The following is a 27,580-nucleotide window of genomic DNA, read 5'->3' on the forward strand; positions in this document are numbered from 1 at the left end:
CAAAGAAAACAAAACCCCATCCCTGGCTTCCCCTGGCTAAGGGGATAATGTTTCAGCTTTCAAGGCCTCCAGGTCCGTCCCGGTCTCGTGCGTGCCTCCCCAACCGCATCTTTAGAAGTATAGCAGGACTACGTACTGCGGACAGGAGCAGGCTACTTTAGCCTGCTTCGGAACTGAACGCTCGGCCCTTTTCCGCTGAACCAGAGGATGATTCTCTCTCTCACTCCCCTCCCGGTTCCCTCAGACAATCATCCTTTGCTGAGCCTCTTCCTCACCAGACAGCCCTCAGGCGAACACGAGATGGCTCACGTTGCTGCAAAGACAAACTAACAAGGCTAGGAGGTCTACGGTCGGGTCTTCCGGCCAGGATGACTCATTTCCGGTCACCGACTCCTTCCCCCGGAAGTGGGACCTGATGTAAACACCAGAGCTGGGCGCCAGGGCCTGGAGGTCAGTAAGCCGGGCCGCGGGCGGCACCGAGAACTGGGATCGGGGTCAGAGACGCAAGGAGGCCAGGTTAGTGCAGGCGGCGAGGAGCTGGAGTACGTCCCCATAATTGGTTGGAGTTTGGGGGAGAATGGAGGTCTTCGAGGAGGGGTCTTGGTGGATGGGGGGAGTCTAGCAGGGATCTTGCGTGGGTGTTGGCGTTGGAAGGAGTATGAGGGCGCACTTGGGCAGGGGTCTTCCATTCTGAGTAAGGTTCTTGGGTGGTGGGGGTCTATAAAATGGGTTTTATTCTGGGGTAAAAGGGGGTCTGAGAAAGGGGTCTTGGAAGGTGGGGCTATCCAGAGAACAGGCCTTGTGGGAGTGAGGCAATTTAGAGGAAGGTGAGGGGATAGAAGGGAGGAGGTTTAGGGGTTTGGGCTCATGGAGGTGAGGGGCGGGTGCTCCGGTACAGAGGTCCTGGGGAGATGGGAGTTTCAAGGGAGGATAGGGGCTTTTGGAGAGAAATCTTAGGGAGTAGGGAGGTCCCAGGTAGGCGTCTTGGGGGATGGAGGTGTTCCAGGCATGGGTTTTCTGGTGGGTGGGGATCCTGGCAAGGGTCTTGTGGGGGCAGGGGTGCCCTGGGGAGGGTCTTGGGGAGAGTGTATGGGGTCTGGAGAAGGAATCTTAGGTAGACTGAGTTCCTGGGGGTGGATCCAGGCCTGCTCATGTTGGAGTCAGGAACAGCAGAGCACAAGGAAGGACATGGCCCAGGGATGGGGAATTTAGCATGATAAGGGAATCCTGAGGTAGGGTCTTCAGGACATAAAAAGATCTGAGGGAATATCCACATTAGCCCTGGTTGAAAAGAGGTTAGCATGACATGAGAAGCAGTCATCCAGAGGTAGACATGGTACCCTGAAGGGGTTTTGGGTAGCATTTGGGGAGTTGGTGTGGTAGGGCTCTGGAGTAGTGAAATAGGTTTGGAGCAGAGTCAAAAGGACATGAGGAGGGGGGTTCTTGTGAGTAGTGGACCAACCATAGTAGATCTTAGGGGCAGGTCAAGGAGGTGCAGGAAGAGGTGAATTTCTAGCACCCTTTTCCGTATTTATTGACAGGTGAAGTTGGGTGCTGGGTCTAGGTGTGAGGATGAGAAGCAGGGGGTGGAAGGTGGTTCCACGCAATGTTGAGCACTGATGCCAGGATGGAGTGGGGAGGAGATATTACTGGGGCACCCCCCTATCTCATTACTTCCTGACAGGGAGCCAGTGTCAGGGGGTCAGAGTGTAAGGAGGAGGCAGGCCTTCTGGTCAGGGTAGATGTGAGAAGGTGGGGGGAGTGCAGGAGGGGCTCCTGGTCATGCTGTTAGGGGTCTTGGGAGTTTAGAGCAGAGACCCCAGTACTTCCACCGTTTTTGTCCTCGTTGCAGTCCTGCCGGGGTCGGTAGATAGCAGAATGGGAGGAAGAAAAAGAAATCAGTTGGGGGCAGGGGTCCTGGGACTTGAAGGGGAGACCCCAGGACTCTTCCCACCCCCACTCCACCCCATTTGTGTCCAGGGGAACAATCCTGGACCATGACTCAGCAGCCACTGCGAGGAGTGACCAGCCTTCGTTTCAACCAAGACCAGAGTGAGAGAGGCTTGTGCCTGTACCCTTGTGGGAGGGAGGGAGGGAGGGAAGGGTCACCAGTTCCCCCCACCCCATCCTCTGAGGCAGTCCGGACTCCTCCCATCCCCTAGGCTGTTTTTGCTGTGCCATGGAGACAGGTGTACGTATCTACAACGTGGAGCCATTGATGGAGAAGGGGCATCTGGGTGAGCCAATGGAGGGGAGGGGTGATGGGCAGAAGAGATGAACTGGGCATTGGCTCCCACCCCCACTGATACCCTGGTCCCTGTCCAGACCATGAGCAGGTGGGCAGCATGGGCCTGGTGGAGATGCTGCACCGCTCCAACCTGCTGGCCCTGGTGGGCAGCGGTAGCAGTCCCAAGTTCTCAGAAATCTCAGGTAAGTGCCCTCATTCTGCCCTTGGCCCAGATTCTCCAGTTTCCTCATCTCCCACAGGCACCCTGAGGCACTGGTAGATAACAGTGTCAGACCACCTCAGAGTCACACAGGGAGGCCTGCAGCTCAAGAAGCTTGGTGTTTTGTTTTCATTTAGCAAACACTTATCAAGTGCCTACTGTATGCCATATCCTTACCTATGTAGTACTTACTATGAGCCTAATACTGCTCTAAGCACTTCACATGTATTAACTCATTTACTCTCAGTAATCCTATATGGTGGAAAGTATCATTATCCTCATTTTTACAGATGAGGAAACTGAGGCCCAGAGAGGTTAAGTGACTTGTCCAAGGTCACACAAGTAATAGGTTTTAAAATCTTGGAGCCGTCTCCTCAACACTCCCTTGCCTTGAACCTCAAGCACCATCTTGTGTTAAGGGTTTTTGTTGTTGATCCCATCAGGACATGGCAAGAGTCGCCCTAGGTGAGTCACAGAGCCCTAGGATTCCCCATAGAAATCTCCTGGGGATATGGACTGGGACCCTGGAGACAGATAGTTATTGAAGGGAAGTTACAGGCCTGGGTGTGAGCCCCTGCTTGGTTGCTGATGGGCTGTGAGATCCTTGGCCAGACACTCAACCCCTTCAAGCCTCAGTTTCCTCATCTCTAAATGGGTATAACAGTTCTAGAACTGGTTCTCTCAGGGATCATGTCCACAAGTGCTCATCTGTGTGAGGCTCACATTGGGTGTTGAGTAAAAGGTTAAGCAAGTGAGTTGAGGTCCCATGGGGAGTAGGGGTGGTTCGTGTGTCACCAGGGCTGCCCCTCACCCTAAACCTTGGCCCCCCGACAACCCACCCACCTGCCCAGCAGTGCTGATCTGGGACGATGCCCGGGAGGGCAAGGACTCCAAGGACAAGCTGGTGCTGGAGTTCACCTTCACCAAGCCAGTGCTGGCTGTGCGTATGCGCCATGACAAGTGAGCTTGGGGAGGACTGGGGTAGGGGGCGGTTAGGAGGTCCCCACAGCAGGCAAAGGGTTAGTCCACCCTGGACAACCTGCCTTCCCCTCATGGCCATCTCATGTTATATGATGCCCACAGGATTGTGATCGTGCTGAGGAACCGCATCTACGTGTACTCCTTCCCCGACAATCCCCGAAAGCTGTTTGAATTTGACACTCGGGACAACCCCAAGGGTGAGAAACTAAAACCAAACCAAACCCGTTGCGATCAAGTCGATTCTGACTCATAGCGACCCTATAGGACAGAGTAGAACTGCCTCATAGGGTTTCCAAGGAGTGGCTGCTGTATTTGAACTGCCGACCTTTTGGTTAGCAGCCAAGCTCTTAAATACTGAGCCGCCAGGGCTCCAAGGGTGAGAGACCCTAGATATTCAGGTGTAACGGTGGGAGTTAGTGGATGGGCAGGAGGACAAAGATGAACAGAAAAAGGAGGGGACACACAGAAACTGGGAAGGAGAGGCAGGGAGAGTCTGGGCAGAGAGATGAAAGCTGTTCATATCCCCACTCTATCCATCTTTCCATCCCTCAGCCAGAGCTCTCTCTCCCTACCCTTGCCCCTGCCTCCTCCCCTGGGTGCCCCAGGTGACAGAAAAAACTTACCTAGTAAGGACATGGGTGGAGGTATCTGATCCCCGGGCCTTAGCGGCTTACTAGCATCCACAGCTGTGGCTTACTAGAATCCACAGCTGCATGGGGAGGAAGAGGATCTGCCTAGCTGGTAGGAGCACAGCTGAAGCAAAGCCCCTGCGGGTTCCATATGTAACATATATCATGGAAGGTCAAAGTCTGGCCCTTACCCAGCTCTGCCCATTCTGAGATGCTGTCTGTCCCACTGCCTGGCTCCCTGCCTCCCCTTTACCAGCCCATTGCCTGTCTCTTCATCTTCACACCCTAGGGCTCTGCGACCTCTGCCCCAGCCTAGAGAAGCAACTGCTAGTGTTCCCTGGACACAAGTGTGGGAGTCTGCAGCTTGTGGTGAGCCGTCCAGTGGACAAGGGTGGGTAGGTGGGTAGGCTGGCTTTCCTTGTGGACTCTTGTCTCTCCCCTCCCCACCACCCTAGTGCCCACTCCCTCCTACCCCAGGACCTGGCAAGCACAAAGCCTGGAACTTCATCTGCTCCATTTACCATCAACGCACATCAGAGTGACGTGGCCTGTGTGTCCCTGAACCAGCCAGGCACTGTAGTGGCCTCAGCCTCCCAGAAGGGCACCCTTATTCGCCTTTTTGACACACAGTCCAAGGAGAAACTGGTGGAACTGCGTCGAGGCACTGACCCTGCTACCCTTTACTGGTGAGCACAGGGTATGTGTGGTGGGCTGGTGAACCCACACCACATGCCATGTGAGCGCCACTCTGCTGGTCCCTCTTCCAGCATCAACTTTAGCCACGACTCCTCCTTCCTCTGTGCCTCCAGTGATAAGGGCACTGTCCACATCTTTGCTCTCAAGGATACCCGCCTCAACCGCCGCTCAGCGTGAGTACACCCTGCCCCACCCTGCCTTGTCCCCACTCCTCCTCCCCATGTACCACACCTGGGCTTAACCAGTGCTGCCTGCAGGCTGGCTCGTGTGGGCAAGGTGGGGCCTATGATCGGGCAGTACGTGGACTCTCAATGGAGCCTGGCAAGCTTCACCGTGCCCGCTGAATGTGCCTGCATCTGCGCCTTCGGTCGCAATACTTCCAAAAATGTCAACTCTGTCATTGGTGAGTGGAATTAGCATCTTGGTGGGAGTGCTACAGGGCAAAGGCCTGAGTTGGACCTGAAAGAATTCAAGGGCCATGGGAAGCCTGTGGGAACTGGAATGTGTGGCTCAACTCCATCATCAATAAGGGGGATGGCACATAGGCAAAGGCCTGGAGGTAGACCCTAGGCCACAGGACCCCTAGGAGGATTGGTGTGTGTGACTGTGGCAGCCTAATGTTTTACTGCTCCTCTTCCTCTCCTCCAGCTATCTGCGTAGATGGAACCTTCCACAAATATGTCTTCACTCCTGATGGAAACTGCAACAGGGAGGCTTTCGACGTGTACCTTGACATTTGTGATGATGATGACTTTTGAGGACCTGCGGGGCTGTGCTAGGGATCTGCAGTGGCAGGTTGCAGAGCTGAGCCTTTGGGGAAGGGGTGCTCTGGGAGCCACAGCCAGCAAACTTTAATGGGGGTGCTCACTTTCCACTCAGTAGAGCTACGTCTAAATAAACAGCTCACCACTTCCCCAAGCACTTCTTCCTGTGTGCCTGCAGGGTCAGGCCAGGGACCCAGAGAGGCAGCCCACTACCTAGGCTCCTAGCCTGGAGGAGAAGACCTCCAGGGACTCAGAGGCAATGTCCTAACCCAATCTGAGGGGATTAAAGAAGACCTCCCAGAAAGAGACAATCTCTGATGTGATGACTATGAATAAAAGGCCCTTAATGGCACTTATGATTGGACCTCAGGGGTGGGGCAGGGAGGAGACATGGCTGAAAGCGCCCTGAGTGAGTTTCCAAGAGAGGTGTGATCCTCTGGGATCCTAATGGGAAGTTGGATGAATCTCAGTTCCTTCTGGCAGTGCCGGCAGTATTGTCTCTCTGCATGTCCTTCCACTTTCTGGCTACCATGTGTTTAAGCCGCCGGCACCTCCTGGAGCAGTTCCCAGTGGAGCCCCCCGCCGAGGACTGGGTAGAGACTTAAAGAGATGAAATCTTCTCGCATTTTGCTGGAGGCTTGATTTCCCGGCGGCCTCTGCTGCCTTACTGCTCTGCGTGTTATTTGCGTTTCCGGTCACGTGCGTTGCTTTTTCTGCGCAGCCGCCAGGCCAAGAGTCCATCTCCCAGTGTCCCTCACGGTGGCGCGGGGTGTTCTGGGTGTTGTAGTTCGAACGCCCGTCTGGCTGATCCAGCAACAGCGAGCTGCAGGATGTCGGAGGTGCGGCTGCCGCCACTGCGCGCCCTAGACGACTTCATTCTGGGCTCCGCGCGTCTAGCAGCCCCTGATCCAGGCGACCCACAGCGATGGTGCCACCGCGTCATCAACAACCTCCTCTATTACCAAACTAACTACTTAATCTTCTTGGGCTTTGGTCTTGCTCTGGCCGGGTGAGTGAGGGAAGAAAGTGCAGGTAGCTGCCAGTTGGCCGGGAACGCCTGCAGGGCGTGGAGGGCGTAACAGGGAGGGTCACTGAGGACCAGCAGGGGGGCCCTGAGAGGAATTCAGGGCCTGGGAGAGTGAATCCAGTGGAGATGGAAGGCCTGAAGAGGAGACTCAAAGGCAGTGGAAAGGGAGATTTGAGCAGGTGAAACCTGGTTAAGGACGTCCAGAGAGGGACGGAGCCTGGTTAAGGGGTACCCGAGGGGGATGGGGAGTCCCTGGGTAGTGCAAACTTAACGGGCTTGGCTGCTAACCGAAAGGTTGGGAGTTCGAGTCCACCCATAGGCACCTGGGAGGAAAGGCCTGGCGATCTACTTCCAAAAAATCATCTATTGAAAATCCCGTGGAGCACAGTTCTGTGATGCACACACATGGTGTTTTAGTTTGGAGGACAGAGCCTGGTTATGGAGGGCTTGAGGGGGATGGAGGGTCTTAAGGGGCAACTTGGGGAGGTTGGAGAAAGTGTGGAACTGAAGGGGATAGAGGGCTGGGAGGGGAACCTGAGGACAAGGAGGGCGTGAAAGGGGGATATGAGAGTGCCTGCCAGGGGGAGGGGGAGCTTGGTGGCTTTGAGTAATAGTGCTTGATAAAGACAGCTCAGGAGGACTTAGGTAGGAGCCCTGGTCGGACAGTGGTTAAGCACTTGGCTGCTAACCAAAGGTCAGTGGTTTGAACCCACCAGTCACTCTTCAGGAGAAAAATGTAGCAGTCTGCGGACTCGATGGCAACGGGTTTGGATTGTTTGATTTGGAGGGTTTAAGGGTAAAGATAGGGTCATGGTAGAGTTGAAGGGTTTGGAGGGTGGACTTTTGGAGCATCTGGGCTTGGAGGGGAGCCTAGCTGTGATGGGAATGCACAGGGAGGGAGTACCTGTTGGGTAACTTGGGGCCAAAGAGAGGACCCAGGGTTGGAAGGCCGGAGACCAGAGAGGGATGGAGAACGTAGAGGAGGGGCTCGGGAAGGGTTAGAAGTCCCAATTAGGGCCAAAGCCTGGAAGGGGTTCTAGCAGGGATGGAGGGAAGAATCCTATTGGGAAATGGGACCCGGGGCGGGGGGGGAGTTGGAGGGGAGGAATGGGCCTGGACAGAGAGGACACAGGCTTGGAAGAGGGATTTGCAGGGGACAGGTTGGGAGGGGGCCTGGAGAGGGGCCTTGTGGGAGTAGGGGCCAAAGGAAAGACCAGAGAAGGGTTGGGAGCCCAGAGGTTTAGCAGGATGGGAGGGTCCGAAGAGGGAACCTCAGGAAAAATGGGACTGTAGGATTGACACGAAGGAAATGGGGGAACCCAGGGTCCTGGGAATTGGAAGCCCTGGAGGGCAAACCTGTTGGAGATGGGTCTGGCGGGAGTATTTGGTGGCTGGAGGGAGGGTCCAGAGAGGGGGATCAAAGTTCTTCGGAACCGGGGGTTGGGTGTATGGTGGACTGGGAGGCCCTCACCGCCTGCCCAACTAGCTCAGTACCCTTATCCCCACAGGTACATGAGCCCACTGCACACGCTCCTAAGCACACTGGTAGTAGCAGTGGCTCTGGGCGTGCTCGTGTGGGCGGCTGAAGCCCGCGCGGCCGTGCGCCGTTGCCGCCGCAGCCACCCTGCCGCCTGCCTGGCCGCAGTGCTTGCCGTCGGGCTCCTGGTTCTCTGGGCCGTCGGAGGCGCTTGCACCTTCTTGCTCAGCATCGCTGGGCCAGTGCTTCGTGAGTCTTCTACCCTGGGATATACCGGGAAATGGCCAGCGCATACGCACGACGCCAGGCCTTGGTTACTGGGCACGGACATGCCCCTGTTACAAAGCATCTTCCCTGCCATTGCTCCCTCATTTCTGGGAACACCCTTCTCACTACCACCCTTCCGGGCCCCACTTCCGTTGCTAAGTGCCTTCCACTGACCAAGTCCTTGTTACCGTCACCCAGCCGCTTTCAGGGTCAGAGCCATATTGGCCACTCAGCATTTCATTGGCCAGCCTGCGTCCCAATTCCCCTCTGTGGGCCCCGATTGGCTGTAGGCTGATTCCTCCTCCCCTCACCCCCGCCACCGTTACTGACCCCACTTCTCTTGGCACTGCCCACAGTGATCCTGGTGCACGCCTCACTGCGCCTGCGCAACCTCAAGAACAAGCTTGAGAACAACATGGAGAGCATTGGTCTCAAGCGGACGCCAATGGGGCTGCTACTAGAGGCGCTGGGACAAGAGCAGGAGGCTGGATCCTAGGGGCCTCGGATCTGTACCTCAGACCTGGAGGATACCACACACACCCTGACCAGAACCAGGGACCCAGAGCCCTTTTCCAGCCCTTAACATAGGAACCCTTGCCCAGTCCAGAGAGCAGGACATCACCATCGCCATACCCCTGGGTCCAAAACTGGGATAGCCCCCCACACCCAGCCACTAGGGACCAGAATCTTCTCCCGCCCTGAACCTGGGACCAGGGCAGAGCCACCAAAACTGGGGCTTAAGAGACCAGAGTATCCACAGTCAACCTCAAACTCAGGACCCAGGGGCACTCCCCCAATCCAAATCTGAAACCTGCCCTTCTCCCATTCTCAGCCCCAAAGCTGGCATCTGGGTCTAAAGAATTATCAAATCTTAAACCTAGGGCCAAGGCTTTTCCAGCCCCTACCTCAGTTCTGGACTCAGGTCAAGTCATTGCCAAATCTTGAGCCCAAGACCCAGGTGTTCTCAGCCCCCATCTGGGTACAGGGCTCAGGCATCCTAACTCTGTTGAACCCTTGGTCCCAGGTGACCCCAACCTTCACCAAGGATCAAGGGGTGGGATGGCGGTAGGCCCCTACCGGGAACAGGGCATATTTATCAGTGTTGCTGCAACAATAAAGGCTGTTGCATCTCTCAAGCCAATTTCAGCCTCCTGGGTAGAGTCCTTGGGCATTTCAGTGGGTAGAGGTGGCCTGCTTTTTAATCCTACTAAAAACTCTTCCTGACAGGGTCTCAGTTTCTCTATCAAATATGTGGATTGAAGGGATGATCTCTGAGGCCCTTCCTCAAACCTGTTATCTTTGGAGAGGCATTAAAGCATGAAGTAGTTAAGGCATGAAATGTTTACTATCATTTGTATTACTAAGGATTCTTCTTTGGGGTTGGCTAGGAATCTGAGAGCAGAAAGGCAAAGAAGCTCCACATCACAAAGCAAGTACAGCCAAAACAGGTTACATTATTATTACAGGCTGTTTCCACAGTGTTATATATATTTTTTCCTGTAAAAATATTATTAAAATATTATCTGGTCTTAACTAAAGGTGTGGGCCCCCAAGGCAAAGCAGATAGAGAAACAACACATGGGTTCAGTTTACACATTTATTATAGAAATCCCCTCTCAGTGTGGGTAGTGTCTTGGGCCCAGATCCACTGGTTCAAAAAGAAAAGTTTAACACCAGGTAAAGGGGGTAGTGGGACCCCTAGCTCCAGAAAGTCACAGACAGATATAGAAAACACAGCTTATGTGGATTTGTTTAAAAAATGCTAGATGGAAGGAAAGCCAAGGAAGATGTGACGTGGCCTGTGGCCCGTGGCCCGTGGCCAGACATCACCTGAGGATTTTACTGGCATCTACCAGATACCAGGTTCAACCACCACAGCATCCCCCCACACACACAACATACCCTATGACTCTGCCTTTCCCCCTCCTCAGGGGCCTCCTGATTGGGGATAATCAGGTCAAGGGCTACCACCAAAGGCTGGGCTATCTCACCCCGTGCGGGTAGAGGCAGTGACTACAGATGGGCAGAGACAGGGGCTCCTTCAGGTATTCCTGGGTGTGGGAAAATGAACCTAAGCCCCTCACCCAAACGTTAATCCTTCCAAGTGTGGACAGAGAACCCACCTCCCCAAGAACTGCCGTGGTGGGGGGTGGCAAGGAGTTCTGTTCACACTGGAGTCTCCTGGCTGGCTGCCCAGAACAGGGTCCTGAGACCCTACATGGTCCATTTCATGACAGGGGTTCCTGAATGAAACCAGACAGCAATGAACCCAATCAGGACAAGATCACAGTTTCCCTTTTATAAAACATCTAGTGTTGGGGGAAGACGGTGAACACCTAAATCACAACTGTAAACACATGGAGGAAGGGGCTTGGAGACCCCATTACGTCATGCCCCTCTTCTAACCTGGCTGAGGCCCCCTAGCCCCCAGCACATTGTAAAAGAAGTAGTAGAGTGTCAGACACTCTCCCAGGCCCACAGGAAGTCAGGGGCCTTGGAAGGTCGGCTTGGCGCCCAGGAATGAGAGCACCCACACCCCAGGGCTCAGCAAGGTCAGCTGTGTGCTCTCCAGGTGGTAGTCATGCCCAGGGCAACAAGCGGCTTATCAAAAGGGGTCAGACCAGTGTCCCCGGGGTCTGGGGGTCAGAACTGGAGGACTGCTCCCCCTCTAATGTCAGGTCACTTAAACGAGTGCTCAGCTCCGGGGGATACAGGAAGTCCGCGTAGTATCTTTAGAAGGGGTTGCAGGAATCCGGAGGATAGGTTGAAGAAGACAGAGAAGAAAGGAAAAGACAGGACACAGGGAAAGAAAGGAAAACAGGCTCGTTAAAGAGGTGGAGGCAGGCACAGGACAGAGCACCTGGGGGCTCCCAAGCATGGAGAACAGAGGAAGAGAAAGGTGGGGGGCACAGGATGCCCCTTCCTCTCAGCACCTTGGTTTCAAGGCTCATTTTCAGCTGACATGCACTGGTTGTTAAAATATTATATAGCTTGGTAAAGAAATGCAGTTACCGATACCCAAGATACCCCTCCAGTGGGACCCTGCGGACTAATGCAGGCCATGAACAGCACATGATCTAGCTGGGTTAGTGCTGCAGCTAGGTTCCTTGTGTTCCAAGCCATTAGCTCTCATGACTAGCTGTTCCCTTGGCCTGGATACCTTTGCCATCTGCCTCAAGAGACCCCTACCCATCAGTAAAAGCACCCCCCATACCTGCCGGAGACAGGGGGCGCTGTGAAACTCCTTGAGTGTGGAAGTGGCGCCTGGCTGGGGGTCCCATACAGCACCTGGCCCATCTCATAGGAGCGGGCATGGAGGAAGGGTTGGTGTGGTGGGCCCATGTGGGGAAGCACAGGCCGGCGCTGGGGCCCTGGAGCCAGTCCTGAGTTCCGGATGTACCAGTCCCGCAGCCCCTCCAGTGCAAGGTTCTTGTGGCTGCTGCGCTCACCAGCCAGGGGAATACGGGTGGATGGGGGCATCCACAGCAGAGGGGTTGGATGTACCTCCAGACCCTCAGAGGCCTCCAGGGGCAGGCCACAGGGCTTAGTGTGGGTGGCACGGGCATGGGGGTCCTTGCTGCGGAGGAGGGGACTGCTACCATCAGCTGCATACACAGGTGGTGAGCCTGGGAGCATGGCGAGGGGCCCGTCCCGTCGGGAGAGGGGTCCTGGGACCTCAGCTGTGGGTAGCAGCTCCCCCCAACCTGCCCCGCCACTACCGCGGGGCAGGCCCCGTTCCAGGGAATAGTCCAAGAGGAAGTCCCCACACACAGGTGGGTGCCTGGAGCCCCCGCGGGAGGCAGGGGCAGCTGAGCTGGGCCGGGCAGCCCTGGGAGGGTCTGGGGGGCCAGCTGTACGAGAGGAGAAAGAAGGGACTATTTGGGGGTGCTCATATAGCACCTCACTGCTCTTGCAGACTGGGGGGCCAGCAACAGGGGGGTGCAGAGGGGCAGGCGGGGAGCCAGCTCCCCCACCAGCTGCCCGGTCCACGAGCAGGGCCTCGGAGCTGTTGCTGCGGCGCGTGCGAGCTGCGAAGAGGGAGGCATGGTCAGAGGCAGGATCTGCCCGGGAGAAGCCCACCTGGGAGTCCTGGCTGCTGGACCACTGGCGAGAATGGAGGCCTTCAGGTCTGGGGGTGCAGAGGCAGGGGCAATGGGAGTAGCATCAGAAAAAAATTAAGCAGATGGGCTGAGTTCCCTCCCTAGCCCATCTCTTTCTGGGCCTTCATTTCCACATCTCCAAAATGGGCCCAGGATTAGAAACTGTGTATGAAGGTGTCAGGTAGTGAGCATGTAAAGGGAAGCAAAGGTTCTGTCCCAGAGTCGGGGGCAGGAGGGTAGGAAATGTATGGGGGGGGCGCTGGGGCTATTAGCCCTGAGGGAGATGTAGATATGTATAGGGCTGGAGAGGAAATGCTAGCTAAACAGAGCCTGACAGAAGACTCTTCCTAATACACCTGACCCCTTGTTCCCTGCTAAGACCCCTCTCATAGCTCCCTACTGCCTCCAGGATGAAGTCCTAATCCTTAGGCCTGGAGTTTAAGAGCCTTCCTGAACTCTGTCCCACAATGCGTATGAACCACCCAAAACTATCATTCTCAACAGCTACCGTTCATAGGCTGTAAGCTCCACAAGGACAGGGGCTTTGTTTATTCACTGACTGAGACACACCAGGCACATGTAAAGCCCTGATTTCTGGCAGATCGTAGTATGTAACAATTAACTGTAACTGTCACGCCTACAATATCTTTCAAAGGCAGAAACTTTTATGCCCATTTCACAAATGAGACAAAAGTTCAGAGAAGGGAAATTACTTGTCCAAAATATAAAGAAAGGCCCATACTCAAACTTTAGTGCTTTTGCTCCAAATCCCTACCCTCTTCTTCTTTACCAAGACAACTCCTATTCACCTTTCAAAGCCCAATCTCCCATATCCCATGCCCTTTGATAATGCTCTCCCCAACACCCCCAGTTAAAACTAACTGTCCCCTCCTCTGATCCTCAAACCCACCCTCCGAGTCCCCTTACTTGCAGAGCTGGGGGCCGATGCCCCGAGTGAGGACAGGGGTGGCAGGCACACTTCGCCCCTCAAAACTGGAGGCACTCCTGGGCAGTGAGCGTGTGGGGCTAAATAGAGACAGGCAGACCCAGTTGGGGCCCAGGTTAGAGACTGTACCCACCAGCAGGCCATCCTGCTAGCCCAAACTCAGGGTCCCATTCCTGACTTATGGGGAAGGGAGGGTAGGGGCTCGTCCTCACCTGGTGGGGCTGGCCACAGAGTTCCGCCTGCTCTTCAAGTCCCCATAAAGATCTGATGGGGGTGGTTTCCACGGGGCTCGCCGCTCAGGGCTGCCCCCAGATACCACCCACAGCTGGTCCCAGGCCTTGGGTGGTGAGGGGCGCTCAGCCAGAGGGAGGCAGCCACGGGGCTCCTCTGAGTAGAAGGGAGATGTGGCAGAGAAGTCAGTGAGAGGGGGCCCAGAGGAAGCAAGACTGGTTGGGGGCAAAGCAAAGGGTAGGGGCTAGGGAAGTAGGTGAGGGGCAAAGATCTGGGGCAGGGTTAAGCCAGATGAGGAGGAGCTAAAGGATGAGGCAGGGCAACAAGGGAAGGGGAGGGGCTGCTGAGGGAACAGGGGTGGGATGAAGCTAAGAAGATGGGGAGCCCCACAGGAAGATGGGGAATAGCTATGGAGGAGTAAGTAGGTGGAGCTGAAGAGGTGAGGAAGGGCTGAGCATCAAAGAACGGGCCATAAGTCATAGGAAGGGGTTGGGGGCATGCCTGGGGGATAGGAGTCCTCACCATTATCATGGCTGGCCCCAGACTCTGAGAGGGAGCTGCTCTCTGAGTGCAGAACTACATCCTCTACAGGTGAGAAGGGGGAGAACCAGGCCTAAAAACCCAAGGCCTAGGTACCATCCCCTTATATTACTGGATGGGTTCTGCTCAGCACCACCTTCTAGATATGTCTCCTCCCCAACCTGTTCCCTTCCCAAGAATTCAACTTTACCTCAAACCAAAACCACCATAGACTTGGTTCCTCACTTTCTTTGTGCCTACTGGTCAGTTCTCAATGGGCCCCCTCCTCCCATAGGCCAACTTATCTGAACTCTTCTTACTGGTTGGGCTCCTTAAGTTCTGCCTACCTCCCTGTCTTCACTGACTGTTCACCCATCCCACCCCTACAAGTCCATTAGCCAGTGTCCATTCACGGAGCCCACTCTCCCACTTTCACTGGTGGGATGATGGGACCTGGCTCACCCTGGCTGAGCTGAGCAAGGCGCGTGCCCAGGCAGACTCCCTGGGTGGTGATAACTGCTCCCATGGACAGTGGCAGTGGCTGGGGTGGTGGGAGCACTGGAAGGCCAAGGCGGGCCTGGACATCCCCAAGCTGCTCCTCCAGCTCATGCAGCCTCCGCAGTGCATCTGCCTGGACCTGGCGCCGGCGCCGGCGCTGCTCAGCACTAAGCTCAGGGACCAGGGCCAGGCGACGGGCAGCTGCCGCAATCTGCTGCTGCACTGACACCTCGCGCTCCAGGGCGTCGAGAGCCAGCTCCTGTAGGGTCCACCCAAAAGGGGTGAGACAGGACCAAATGTTGGAAATAGCCAAGCACCAGGACAATCAGTGGCAGAGCCCATCTAGACTGGAGGTGGCGCTGCTCTACCTGGGAGTGAGCCTATTCTCTGCGGGATGGAGCTTATTCACCCTCTGGAGGCAGGGCCTATCTTGATTACTGGCTAGGCCTATTCATCTTCCTAGGGGTGGGAGGCCTATCCTCACTGAGTTAGGGACCAGCATCTTCCCAGGGCTGGGATTTATCACACCTATCTTGGGACCTGCTCCTCTACCTTCCCCTGGGGACTACTGCACCCCTTATATCCAGAACCCATCTCACTCAAACCCTTTTCCTTCTCATCTTAGCTTCTCCCTGCCTTGGACTCAACCCCCACTCTGCCTTTGTTTTCCTCTAGGCTCCTCTTCCTCTGTACCTATTCCCTTCCCCCATACCATCTTGCTCTCCAAGTCTGCTCACCTCAGCAGGGCACAAGGAGTGGTGTGCTGGGTTGGGGTGTGATGGAGCATAGGTGCAGGCTGCAGGGGGCCGCCGTCGGACCAACTGTGGCCGTTCACCAGGCTCCAGGGGGCACTCAGGGGGCAGTTGGCCAGTTAGCTCCTGGGTCAGGGGACAGGGGTCAGAAACTACCAAGGGTTAGTTGCAGGGAGGGGATGGGACAAAGCAGTAATGACCCCAAAAGCTACAGAGGTCCTACTAGGAGCCTGGCCCTGTTCAGCACTTCACACGTTTCTCTTCCTCCTTCCAGTATCTCCACTAGGCAGGTATACAGTGTAGACTCTCATCCCCTCAATGACCCAAATCCCTGGGGCAGTGGAGACGGGAAGGATGGGGGAGATCTACTTTGGAACCCAAAAATTTTTATAAAGGCAACACAGCCTATATATTGCATATTACATAACACCCCTATCAGGGGCTGGGGCTGCATGCTCTGAATCACATTATTATTTCTAGCACACTGTGTGGATATTCACACTAAGCCCATTGCTATCGAGTCGATTTCAACTCATAGTGACCCTACAGGACAGAGTACAAGTGCCCATAGGATTTCCAAGGTGGGAAATCTTTACAGAAGCAGATTGCCACATCTTTCTCCTGCGGAGTGGCTGCTGGGTTCGAACTGCAGATCTTTCCTTTACCACTGCACCACCAGGGCTCCTTCATTAAAAAACATATGCATTATTATTTCTGGTAAACTGCGGATATTCACACTAAGAGGAGTAAAGAGAAAGTATAAATCACTCCATGTCAGTTCAGGTCAGGTTTTGCTGCCAAATTTTAGAAATAACTTTTGTTTTTTGAGGTTTTTGATTTCAGAACTGTAGGTAAGGAATTGTGGGCCTGCGTTACCAATTTCATTGATTCTAAGATCTCTAAGCTGAGCTTTGATGAGACAGAGGGTGACAGGGAATCTATAATTGCCACTCTAGTCTGCCTACCTAGGGCTCCCACTATCCCTTACACTCCTGGGACCAAGCCCTCACCGCCTCCTGGAGACACACTTTTCGTAGCTCCTGAAGTTTCAGGCTCAGGGCCTCCTGCAGGGCCCGCTGCCGGTCAAGCAGCCCCCGCAGACGCTCTGACTTCACGTGGGGGGCAGCCTCTCCGAACAGGGCAGCTGGACATAGAGGGAACAAAGATCAGTGGGACAGCCAGGGCATCCTGGAGCAGCTGTGGGGCATGGGACACCCCTTCCCAAGTGGGCAGGGAGTGACTCAGAGCAGGGGAGGAGGCGGAAGGGAGAACCAGCCACCGACCTGGGGCATTGAAGGTGGGAGAGCTGATCAGCTGACCTTTGACTTCCATCCTGGTGCTGTCGAGAGTCTGTGGCCGACGGCTGGACAAGGCCTGACAATGATGCACAGGAGCCGTTAAGGAAGCACATCCCATGATACCCAACCCCCACCCCTACCCAGCTTCCCAAAATCCCAGCTGGGAGTAAGAGGTGCCCTGGACCCCACCCGCCTGCTTGATTTGCCCTCTCAGAATCTGTGTTGATGTCTGGACCCAGGGGGTCACCCCAGAACGGTGTTGGCCCTGGTACCTTGATTCCCTTCCCATTGAGTGGGAGCACAGCAAGTGGGGAGCTGGGCAGATTTACAACGCCTCCTCAGAGGCCCATGGGCCACAGCCAGGAGTCTTGCCTGGGGAAGGAGAATTAATGGTACAGATTCAACTAACTATAACAACAGTGCACTTACTAAGCACCTGGGTACCTGGCACAGTAGTCTTGCCTGGGGAAGGAGAATTAATGGTACAGATTCAACTAACTATAACAACAGTGCACTTACTAAGCACCTGGGTACCTGGCACAGTTCTATACTAGGCCACATTTAATCTTCACAGCCACCCTGTGATAGTAGTTCTATGACTATTAATACCACCATTGTAAAGATGAGAGTAAGGCACAGAGTGATGAAATAACTTGTCCAAAGCCACAAACATAACCAGGCCCACCCCTCTGGTCCAACACTCTCTCCCTCACTAGAGCTGCTCTGTCCCTACCAACTTCCTTATAAATTCCCAAGTCTATCAGGCCTCAGGGCCTTGGCCGAGGCTGTGACTACTGTCTGGAGTGCTCTTTCAACCTCTTAACACCCCAACCCCTGGTTCTCACTTGTCATTCTTTGGCTTAAATACCACTTCCAGAGGTGAGCCTCTGCATTATGTCCTCTCGCTGTACCACACAAGAGATTGTGCCTTCCCCACACATCCCCGAGGACAGGAAACACATCTGTCCTGTTTTCTTCAACATCTCCAATACTGCTGCGCACACAGCAAGCGCTCAATGAATGTTGCCAGCTGAATGAATAAATGGCTGAATAAACAAATGAAGAGGTGGCAGAGCCAGGGCTCAAGCCCAGCTCTGTGGTTCTATACCTGTCTCAACTTCATCCTGTGGCCCTGGAGCAGCAGGGAGAGCATTTTCATTGACCCCAGGGCCCCTCTAGCCCCAGCTTAGGGAACTGACCCTCCTGGGATTTGTGAGACGCAAAGTCCACAGCTGCAGATAACAAACCAGCTGCCTCCTGCCTCCTTCTCTGCTCCAGATGCCATGGCTGGCCACCAGCCCTGCCCTTGTCTCCTCCTCTGGAGTTTGCTCCCTCCCTCCCACATCCCACACAGTCCCCAGGTGGGCAGCCAGGTTACATCACCTCCCACCAACTGGCCTGACCTCTGTGGCAGGCAACTGGGATGCTCTCATGGGGTCACAGAGGTCCATCCCACCTACTCAAAATCCAGTTTGTCATGACATGGTAGCCAGGTGTGGAGAAGAGCCAGGCAACCAAGGAGACAATTCAAGCCCCTTCCCCATCTATACATTGTGGGGTGTAGCCAAGCTGCCTATAATGTTCCAACAGTTTCTCCGCAGTCCCCTGTCCCCACATAGGGTCTGTACCCCTCCCCAGAAGCAGTGATTCCTTGCCCTCAACATTAGGGATGGGGGTCAGTCTCTAAAGCCTTTTTGTAAATTCAGGTACCAGTGTGTGCTCTGCAGAGGTACTCACACTCACACCCATCTAAGGTCTGGCAAGGGGTACTGACTGACTCAGAAAACACGCATTTCCCAGCATGGCTGGGTTTCTCTCTGCCCCTCGGCTCCTGGGGCTCCCAATTCCCCAGCCCCATTTGGATTTGGGGAACTCTCACAGGGCTCCCCTGAACCTTCCTCCACTCCAACAGGGATCTCAACTTCTACCCCATGGGCCTGTTTGCCAGGACTGGTCCCACATCCCACGCTGGCTGCCTTAAGCCTTTCACCCCTGAGAGCTCCGGGTATCCTGGAAGTCAACACAGGGTTCAGACAGGAACCCCAACTCCACCCTGTCAACCTGACCTCAGGTACATAGCTAGGGGCTGAGTCACGGGGTCACTGGGCAGGCTAGACATAGGGTCAACACTCCACACCTCCAAATACAGCTTCCAAACCTTTGCCTCCTCTGGCCTGCCCTCTGCATAACTGCCTTGGGGCCTGGGCCTACCCATTCCTACCCAAAGCTGGTGAGAAGGAAGACACCAGCAACTCCCTCCCCAACACACATCCACACCAGCCCTTGGGTCTTCTGACTGATGGCCCTGTTCTGTCCCAGAGATGGGCTACAGCAAGAGAGCTGCAGAGGGCACCCCCACACACACCCAGAGGCGGGCCTAGCAGGTTTTTCAGGTCTACCCTTCTGACGCCACAGCCGAGAAAGAAATTCCTGGCTGTAATGACTGTTTACAACCAAGACACCTCACCTGGGTAGTACCTAACACCCTCGGTGGGACCCCCTTTCCACATCCTGCCACCACTGGAGCAAATACAAACCCCCAATCTCAGGGACTGTTTCTCACTCTCACCTAGTGCCCTCCTTCCTCCACTCTACGTGAACAAATGTGGGGCAGGCAGGCAGGTACCTCAGAAATGGTTTCCCAACAGCACAATCTGGGCTTTCATGGGGGTCTGGGGCCTGGGTTGGGGGAAGGGAGAGGAAGTGGAGGAGATGGGAGTGGAGCAGAGGGGCTCATGCTTCTTATCGTGGCTAGGTCTTCCCACATCCCTCCACCTCAGCCATTTCTGGCCAGGAAGTGGCTTCATGCCAGGAAAGGAAGCCATACATTTTTGGCTTCATCACCACCACGGGCTCCCCGCTCCCACCCTACAGTGTTGACTGGGCTCTCTCCTGCTGGGGAACTTCAGCTTACCCCACCCAGTCCCCTGATGCCCTCCTCCCTCCTCTGCCCCTACCACTACTCACTGCACCCAGGTGCTCACCAAGGCCACAAAGGTGCTGTGGGGGGCCTCAGTTACCTCAAATAAATAGTTGCCTCTACCAAGTCCTGGTTCTGCTGGTGGTGGCTGTAAGCAGCAGCAGCTGGGGATGCCTCAGACACCTCCCACCAAGAAATGGCCCAGCCTACCTGGCCTGGGACTGGGCCAACCCACACCTTTTAACCCTTCCCTGCCTGCCACCAGGGCTAAGGCCTTTAGAGATAGTCTTGGGGCCAAGTCCCCTCAGGGTGCCCAGTATGACCAAGAAAGGAGCCTGAAACTCCCTCCGTATCCTGATACATTTAGCTGAGACATAAAAAATCCATTGCCATCAAGTCAATTCTCATAGCGACCCTATAGGACAAAGCAGACCTGCCCTACAGGGTTTCCAAGGCTGTAATCTTTACAGAAACAGACTGCCACCTCTTTTTGCCTGAGGAGCAGCTGGTAGGTTCAAACCGTTGACCTTCTGGTTAGCTGCTGAACACTTAACCACTGCACCACCAGGATTCCAGCTAGGACATGAAAACTAAGAAAGAAGGGCTAAGGGTGTGGGAACGGCAGCTGCCTCTCCTACTGCCCAAATTCCCCAAGGATCAGACCCTGCCCACCTGAGAGTATTAACTTGGAGCTGAAGGGATAGAGGGCTGGGGAGTTGTTGAGCACATGGGTGACCTCGAGTATGAATAGGGTTTGTGGTTCTTGGCAGTGTGCAACACATTCCTGAGACTCCTACCCTTTCTTCCAAGGCAAGGCAGGGGTGGTGGAAGGTAGTGGGGCAATTCTCACCCTCATCAGGGTAATAGTTTCCCAACCTGGGGACAGAGGAAGTTGATCTTTCTGAGAAGCCAGGTCTTAAGACCCTACCACCTTCTGCAGCTCCAGAATAAATAATCCCAGTAAACTGACCACAAATGTACACTCTACAAAAACACTCTGATGCATTTAACCCCTCTTGGTCCCTATAAGCCTGGAAGACACAGACCCAAGCTCCTCATGGCCATTTTATAGACTTAGAAACTGAAGCTCAGAAAGGTGAAGAGACCTGATTCAGATGACAGTGGCATAAGAACACGTAGCATGAGAACTCAGGGGGCGGGGGGGGCTGGGTCCTGGGTTGGAGGTGAATAAAGGCTACACCTGTAAGGGAGGTGGAGTGAGGAAGGGGGCTCATGCTTCTTCATATCCGGGCTGAGTCTCCCCTGTCTTCCCCCTCATGCATTTCTGGCCAGGAGTCAGCTTCACTCCAGATAAGAAAATTGGCTCTGAGTCCCTATGATGTAGTGTGTCCCCCAAAAGCACCACCTGGGCTCCAGGCCTGCCGTAGCATACATACACCACACATCCTGTACTAGATTTGGGACCATCTGCTCTGTGACCTCAGGGCCCAAACCCAACCCAGGCCCCTGCAGCAGCCAACGCCATGATGTGAAAGAGCAGAGTGAGGCCGACTCCCTCCTCGCTTAGATGGTGGGCCAGGCGTAGGCAGGAGCTCTCTCCATATGTACTTTAATGGACGTGCCCGCCATCTTGTTCACCTTTCTTCCTGGGTGTGGGATTTCCAGCATGGGACACAAAGGCCCCTTTCATCTACCTCCCCTCCTTTTCCCTTCCTTCACTGCCTGGTGCTGGTGGAGGATGACAGCCATGGGTGGGCAACTAGGGGTTAGTGGGGAGTGTCCTCTCAGCCACAGCCTCTCTTGCCTCTTGTGGGCCGCCAAGGATGTTGAGAAGAAAGATGTTTACAAAATCAGAGCCAAGAGGGACAAGAGAATTGTCTGGCAATGTGGATTAAGTTTCAACACTTAGGTTTCCTTGCCTGTAAAATGGGTAAAAGGTGGTTAGAGATAACAAAAGCTAAAGTAACTTCGGAAAGCATTTCAAAGTACAAGGAAACTCGTACTATGTCATTAATGACTGTTAACAGTAACACAAATAAACTCACACAGAGATGAGCAGGTGCTGGGGCGGGGGAGAGTGGGTAACTGGACCTCTTGGGCCAGGCACACAGGTGGGGCAGGGTCACCCACCCACATCATTGCCCTGATCCCAGACTTTTTACAGCCTGAAGATGGTACAACCTCCAGGCCCCACCCTAGCCAAGGCCGGTGGTGCTAGATGGCTAGTAAGTGGTGGGATTCAACCCAGCTCTTTCTACTTACTGGCTGTGTGACTGCTTAGACAAGGTACGTAAGCTCTGTCTGCCTCAGTGTCCTTGTCTATAAAATGGAGATGACGATAATAGTATGGACTACACAGGGTTGCTGCAAGCATTAAATGCATTAACATATTTAATGCTTGCTAAGACAGTGCCTGGCACACAGTAAACATTCAATATGTGTTGGCTGTCATAATTACAAGTATTCCTCCCTATCTGAACTCAGGAATCAAACAGATATATTCAGACATTTTTTTGAGACAGAACTGGTATCCCTCAGCCTCACCGGATAGATTTGAAACAGAGCTGTTTTTCCTCAGATAACTTGTGCAAACTCTCATGATCCAAAATCAGGAACCAAATGGATTCAGATACATTTTTGAGACAGAGCTGGTATCCCTCAGCCTCCAAACCCTCCCCACTTGTTACCCAGACATGAAACCCTTCCTACTTTCAAAGCAGGTAAGTTTGAACCAGAGCTATTTTCCCCTCATTATTCAACCTCTCCCTACTCAATATAGAAAATACTAGAACCACCCTGACACTACCGGCACTAACCAAAAAAAAAAAAAAAAAACCCAGAAAACAACAAATGCTGGAAAAGGTGTGGGGAGATTGGAACACTTAGTCACTGCTGGTGGGACTGTAAAATGGAACGGAAAATGATATAACCAAAACTCAAACCAAACCCATTGCCATCAAGTTGATTTCAACTCATGGAGACTCCACAGGACAGAGTAGAACTGCCCCCTAGGGTTATGGAAAACAATATAGCACCTCCTTAAAAAGCTAGAAACAGAAATACCATATGATCCAGCAATCCCACTCCTAGGAATATATTCCAGAGAAATAAGAGCCATCACACAAATAGACATATACACACCCATGTTTGTTGCAGCATTATTCACAATAGCAAAGAGGTGGAAACAACCTACGTGCCCGTCAACAGATGAATGGATAAACAAATTATGGTACATACACACAAACGATAAAGCACAATAATGAATCCATGAAACATCTCACAACATGGATGAATCTGGAGGGCATTATGCTGAGTGAAATAAGTCAATAGCAAAAGTACAAATATTGCATGAGACCACTGTTATAAAAACCCAAGAAAAGGTTTACACACAGAAAAAAACAATCTTTGATGGCTATGAGGGAGGGGAGGAGCAGGGATGGGAAACCATGAACTAGATAGTAGACAAGTGGTAATAGACACAATATAGGGGAAGTCAGCACACCTTGACCGAAGCAAGGTCATAGAAGCTTCCTACCAAAAAAAAGCCAAACCCAGTGCCGTCGAGTCGATTCCAACTCATAGCGACACTATAGGACAGAGTAGAACTGCCCCCATAGAGTTTCCAAGGAGCGCCTGGAGGATTTGAACTGCCAACCCTTTGGTTAGCAGCCGTAGCATTTAACCACTACGCCAACAGGGTTTCCAACTAGAAGCTTCCTAGACACACTCAAACACCTTGAGGGACTGAGTTATTGGGGCTAAGGGCTGGAACCATGGTCTTGGGAGACATGTAGGTCAATTGACATAACATAGTTCATAAAGAAAACGTTTTACATCCTACTTTTGTGAGTAGCATCTGGGGTCTTAAAAGCTTGTGAGTGGCCATCTAAATCTATTGGTCCCATCTCGTCCGGAGCAAAGGAGAATGAAGAAAATCAAAGACACAAGGAAAATATCAGTCCAAAGGACTAACGGACCACATGAACCACAGCGTCCACCAGCCTGAGCCCAGAAGAACTAGATGGTACCCAGCTACTACCACCAACCACACTCTGACAGGGATCACAGTAGAGGGTCCCAGACAGAGCGGGAGAAAAGTGTAGAACAAAATTCAAATTCACTAGCAGAGACTGGAGGAGCCCCTAAGACTGTGGCCCCCAGCCACCCTTCTAACTGAAAACTGAAGCCACTCCAGAAGTCCACCTTTCAGCCAAAGATTAAACCCCGTGCCGTTGAGTCGATTCCGACTCATAGCGACCCTATAGGACAGAGTAGAACTGCCCCATAGAGTTTCCAAGGAGCACCTGGTGGATTCGAACTGCCGACCCTTTGGTTAGCAGACGTACAACTTAACCACTAGGCTACCAGGCCAAAGATTAGACAGGCTATAAAACAAACAATAACACATGTGAGGAACATGCTTCTTAGATCAGTCGAGTACACGAGACCAAATGGGCAATAGCTGCCCCAAAGCAAAGATAAGAATGCAGGGAGGGACAGGAAAACTGGACGAATGGACATGGGGAACCCGGGGTCAAGAGAAAGGGGGAGGATGTCAACACAGTGCAGGGATTGCAACCAATGTCACAAAACAATCTGTGTATAAATTTTTGAATGAGAAACAATTTGCAATGTAAACTTTTGCCTAAAGCACAATAAAATTTTTTTTAATTTTAAAAGAAAACAAACAAAAAATGCTGGAACCAAATACATTCAGATAACTTGTCTCAACTCTCACTATCCAAATTCAGCAACTGAATGGATTTAGATACATATCTGAGATAGAGTTGGTATCCCTCACTCTCTGAGCTTTCCTTACTTACCAGGCAAAATGCAGGAACCAAATATGTTTATACAAACCTAGGTATCCCAACTCTTGCTACTGGAACTCAAAAAGTTAATAGATGTGAATATATTTTTGCGTTAGAGTCCTTATCCTTCATTATCTGAACTCTACCTACTCTGTAAAATGCAGAAACCAAAAACTTTAAGATATCTTGGTATCTTTCACTGTCTGAATGATCAGAATGCTTCCTCTCAGAACTCAGGTACCAAATAGATTGGGACATCGAGGAACACTTATGGTGATGGTACTGTTATTAACAGGTTGGTTAAACGTTTTGGATAAATGAGATGGATTTGGTAGCTCTCATTATTCAAACTCTCAGTACTCTATGAGAAACACTGAAACAAGATGTAATTGAATAACACAGTACTTCCTCACTACACAAATTCTCCCCATCTCAGAATCAAGGAGATGCAGACAGCAAGGGATCATCCTATTAATACTGTTGTTATAATTACTACTGGATGGACCTGTTTCTAACATCCAGTGACCACGCCCCTCCCTGCCCCCCACACACAGACCCACCCCACAAATGTGGGTAGACTTAGCACCAAGACTGATATTGCTTACTGCTGAGAGAGAAGGGGAAATAAACCTCTGCCCCCATCCTACCCCCACAAAACCCTGAAGCCTCTGGCCCAGAATGGACTTGTTTCCAGGCCAGGAAAGCACGGATCACACATTCAGAATCAAGACCAGGGGGTGGAGATAACATGACCTGGAAGATTCACACATATTCCTGGGTCCGCTATCCCCAAATACTCGCTCATCCCCCTGACATGGGGCAGCCCCTCCGACCTGGCAAGGCTGGAAACATGACCTGGAACTTGCAGACTCCCAGAGAGCCAATGAATAATTTAGGGTATTCTTTCACACTTGGGGAAGGTGGGGGGGGCGTAGGACCAGTTCCATGCCCTCTTGGGGCAGAGAGAGAAGTGCAAGCTCTGTATGACATCACTGGAGTGAGGGTAGATCACATTCAAAACCCCATCAGCCCCACAGGACTGTTTGCTCAGGCAGCTGTAGGTGATGGAGTAGGCAGAATGAAAGTTCATTCCCCCTTTCGCTAAGAGAAAGTACTTGGGATGTACTTCAGAGGCCCTGGGAATGACGACCCTCCAAGTTCAGGAGCAGGGTATAATGAGACCCCTGTCCTTCTGGGCTCAGAGGGGATGGAAAGTGGGTGTTAGGAAGAAAGGAGATCTGAACAGGGTGGAGGGGAATGGTGAGGGTTAGAACAGGGGCCCAGGGTTGGGACTGGATGAGGGAACAAGACAGGAAGGAATGTAGGAGACAAGACTGAATAAGACTCATCAAAGAATAGAGGTTAAGAGGAAGGACATGGAATGAGCCAGGACACTGGCTAGGGAATGGGATGGAGTGAGGTTCAGGGCAGGGGTCAGAGACAAAGCACAAAAAGGGGACAAAACTGCAGGGCAGGGGTCAGGATCAGTATAGAACAGCAGTCACAAAACAGGACAGGTCAAAACAGTAGTTTGGGGGGCAAGAGGGAAAAGGGCAGGTTCAGGTTGGAGGTCAGGAAGAGGAAAAGACCAGGACAGCATGAGAATGGGGATGGGGATAGTGATGGGACAAGAGAGGAAAGGGAAAAACAGGACAGGTTTGGGGGCGAGGACAGGGCAGAAGACAGGGGGGCATTCCAAAGGTGGTGAGCCAGGACAGAGGTCAGGAGTCAGGAAAGGGCCAAGGGGAAGGGGAAAAACTATGAGGTCTGGGATCAGGTTGGGGTCAACGGGATAGGACATGACTAAGAAGGGAGTCAGAGACTGCACAGGGGTTTAGGGAACAGACAGGTCAAACATCTGGACAGAAAATGGGGTCAGCGTTGGGCATCAGAGCAGGGCAAGATGAGCTTCTGAGATGGCATGAAGTCAGGCAAGGCTCCGCTCAGGCCAAGAATCCTGAGGACAGGACTGGACGGGGTTTGGGGTGAGGACTGGGTTTAGAGGGGCAAAACAGGGGTTGAGGACCATGGCAGACCAGAATATGATTAGGTCAGGGGTCAGGAAGGAGGTCCTGGGCCAGGGTTCGTGGTTAAAAAAAATATGTTGTCAGGTAAGACAGGAGTCGAGAGAGTCCACAGGGTCAGAAGTGAGGGAGTGTGCTCGCGCAGGTACGTCTGCCGTTGGCGTTTCTCGGTCCTCACCCCGCCCTGTTCCCTCCCTTCGTCCCCGGGCGGGAGTTATTACTCACTGAGACTCGTTGTACCACGGCGTACGGAGGGGTCGCTGTAGGCCGAGAGTGCTGGTGGGTGCGCCCCTCTTTCGCGGGCCCCCGCTCGTCCTCGGGCCCGCGCCTACTCCCCTTCCGCGCCCTGCCCCTGGGCCGCGTGCACCGCGCGACGGATAGCCGTGGGGTTCAGACAGCAGAAGCGAAGAGGGTGGAAGAGAAGCGCCTGGCTCCGCCGCTGGCGGTGAATCCTCGCCCCCCACCTTTAACTCGATTTCCTTGGCTCCCGGCCTCCCGGCAGCACCACAGGCTCCGCCGCTGAGCGCGAAGCGGTATAAGGAGGGGAAGGGGGCGGGGCGCGAGAGCACAGCAGCGGCGGAGGTGAAGTGCGCAGGCGCAAACTCGGGTCTTCGGGTTGTTTTTTTTTTCCCTGCCCTGGGAGGGCCCTGGGCGGACAAACTGGGAGTGCGTGCGCACGCGCGTTCTCAAGGGCTGCCAAGCCGGTTAGGGGAAGGAACCTAGTAGCTCCCGCCCCGGGAGCTCACCTTTCCAGGTCCGGGTCCCGCCCCCAACGAGGCTACACCCTCTCAGTGATCAGAATGGAGCCCTTCACCCTGAGCTACCCTCCATGGACCCCCAAGCAGCACCCCAAACTGCCCTATAACAACCCCCACCACACCTCTAAACGCCACCAACAACCCTTTGTGCCATCTTCCAAATGCACCCCACACCACACACTCCATTGACCTCCAAGCTGCGCCCAAGTGACTAACTACATTGACCCCAAGCTATACCCCTAAATTACCCTCCATAGACATCAAGATTGCATCCAAAACAATTATCCATAGACCCCGAAATGCACCCCCAAACCTTGCTTCATCAACTCCCAAATCACTCTACACATTTACCTTTGATTTTCAACCTTCAAACCACCCTCTGTCATTCCCCAATTGTATCTCAAAACTACTCTCCATTGACCCCCCCCCAGCAGCACCTCCAATCCACCCTCCATGGGTACCCAAGCTGCACCC

General features: G+C 53.4%; 3 protein-coding genes across 11 annotated transcripts; 2 read left to right on the forward strand and 1 right to left on the reverse strand.

Moving 5' to 3' along the window:
• The first annotated feature begins 391 nt into the window (after positions 1–391).
• WDR45 (WD repeat domain 45) lies at positions 392–5,666 on the forward strand. 4 transcript variants are annotated; one of them, XM_049872683.1, is made up of 11 exons: positions 392–450; positions 1,981–2,052; positions 2,163–2,237; positions 2,326–2,430; positions 3,302–3,407; positions 3,531–3,625; positions 4,347–4,426; positions 4,535–4,743; positions 4,825–4,926; positions 5,011–5,156; positions 5,402–5,666. In XM_049872683.1, exons 2-11 carry the CDS (start codon positions 1,998–2,000, stop codon positions 5,509–5,511), a joined length of 1,083 nt encoding a protein of 360 aa, XP_049728640.1. In that variant the 5' UTR covers positions 392–450; positions 1,981–1,997; the 3' UTR covers positions 5,512–5,666. The 4 variants fall into 4 exon arrangements, with proteins under 4 accessions (XP_049728640.1, XP_049728639.1, XP_049728643.1 ...); XM_049872682.1 differs by having other exon boundaries at positions 394–516; XM_049872686.1 differs by lacking the exons at positions 392–450; positions 2,326–2,430 and adding an exon at positions 2,738–2,912 and having other exon boundaries at positions 2,041–2,052.
• Positions 5,667–5,768: 102 nt separating this feature from the next.
• On the forward strand, positions 5,769–9,618 carry PRAF2 (PRA1 domain family member 2). Its single transcript, XM_049872687.1, has 3 exons — positions 5,769–6,526; positions 8,053–8,270; positions 8,645–9,618. Exons 1-3 carry the CDS (start codon positions 6,348–6,350, stop codon positions 8,782–8,784), a joined length of 537 nt encoding a protein of 178 aa, XP_049728644.1. The 5' UTR covers positions 5,769–6,347; the 3' UTR covers positions 8,785–9,618.
• A 256-nt stretch (positions 9,619–9,874) lies between these two features.
• On the reverse strand, positions 9,875–26,886 carry CCDC120 (coiled-coil domain containing 120). Of its 6 annotated transcripts, XM_049872551.1 has the most exons (12): positions 26,574–26,886; positions 16,905–17,004; positions 16,618–16,708; positions 16,345–16,478; positions 15,320–15,460; positions 14,547–14,841; positions 14,088–14,150; positions 13,547–13,721; positions 13,316–13,414; positions 12,369–12,417; positions 11,503–12,139; positions 10,402–10,531 (listed from the first exon to the last, which is right to left on the reverse strand). In XM_049872551.1, exons 3-12 carry the CDS (start codon positions 16,664–16,666, stop codon positions 10,503–10,505), a joined length of 1,671 nt encoding a protein of 556 aa, XP_049728508.1. In that variant the 5' UTR covers positions 16,667–16,708; positions 16,905–17,004; positions 26,574–26,886; the 3' UTR covers positions 10,402–10,502. The 6 variants fall into 6 exon arrangements, with proteins under 6 accessions (XP_049728504.1, XP_049728503.1, XP_049728508.1 ...); XM_049872547.1 differs by having other exon boundaries at positions 9,875–10,531; positions 11,503–12,417; positions 16,654–16,708; XM_049872546.1 differs by having other exon boundaries at positions 9,875–10,531; positions 11,503–12,417.
• Positions 26,887–27,580: the final 694 nt, after the last annotated feature.

This window comes from Elephas maximus, chromosome X (genome assembly GCF_024166365.1).
Source record: "Elephas maximus indicus isolate mEleMax1 chromosome X, mEleMax1 primary haplotype, whole genome shotgun sequence".
NCBI lineage: Eukaryota > Metazoa > Chordata > Mammalia > Proboscidea > Elephantidae > Elephas > Elephas maximus.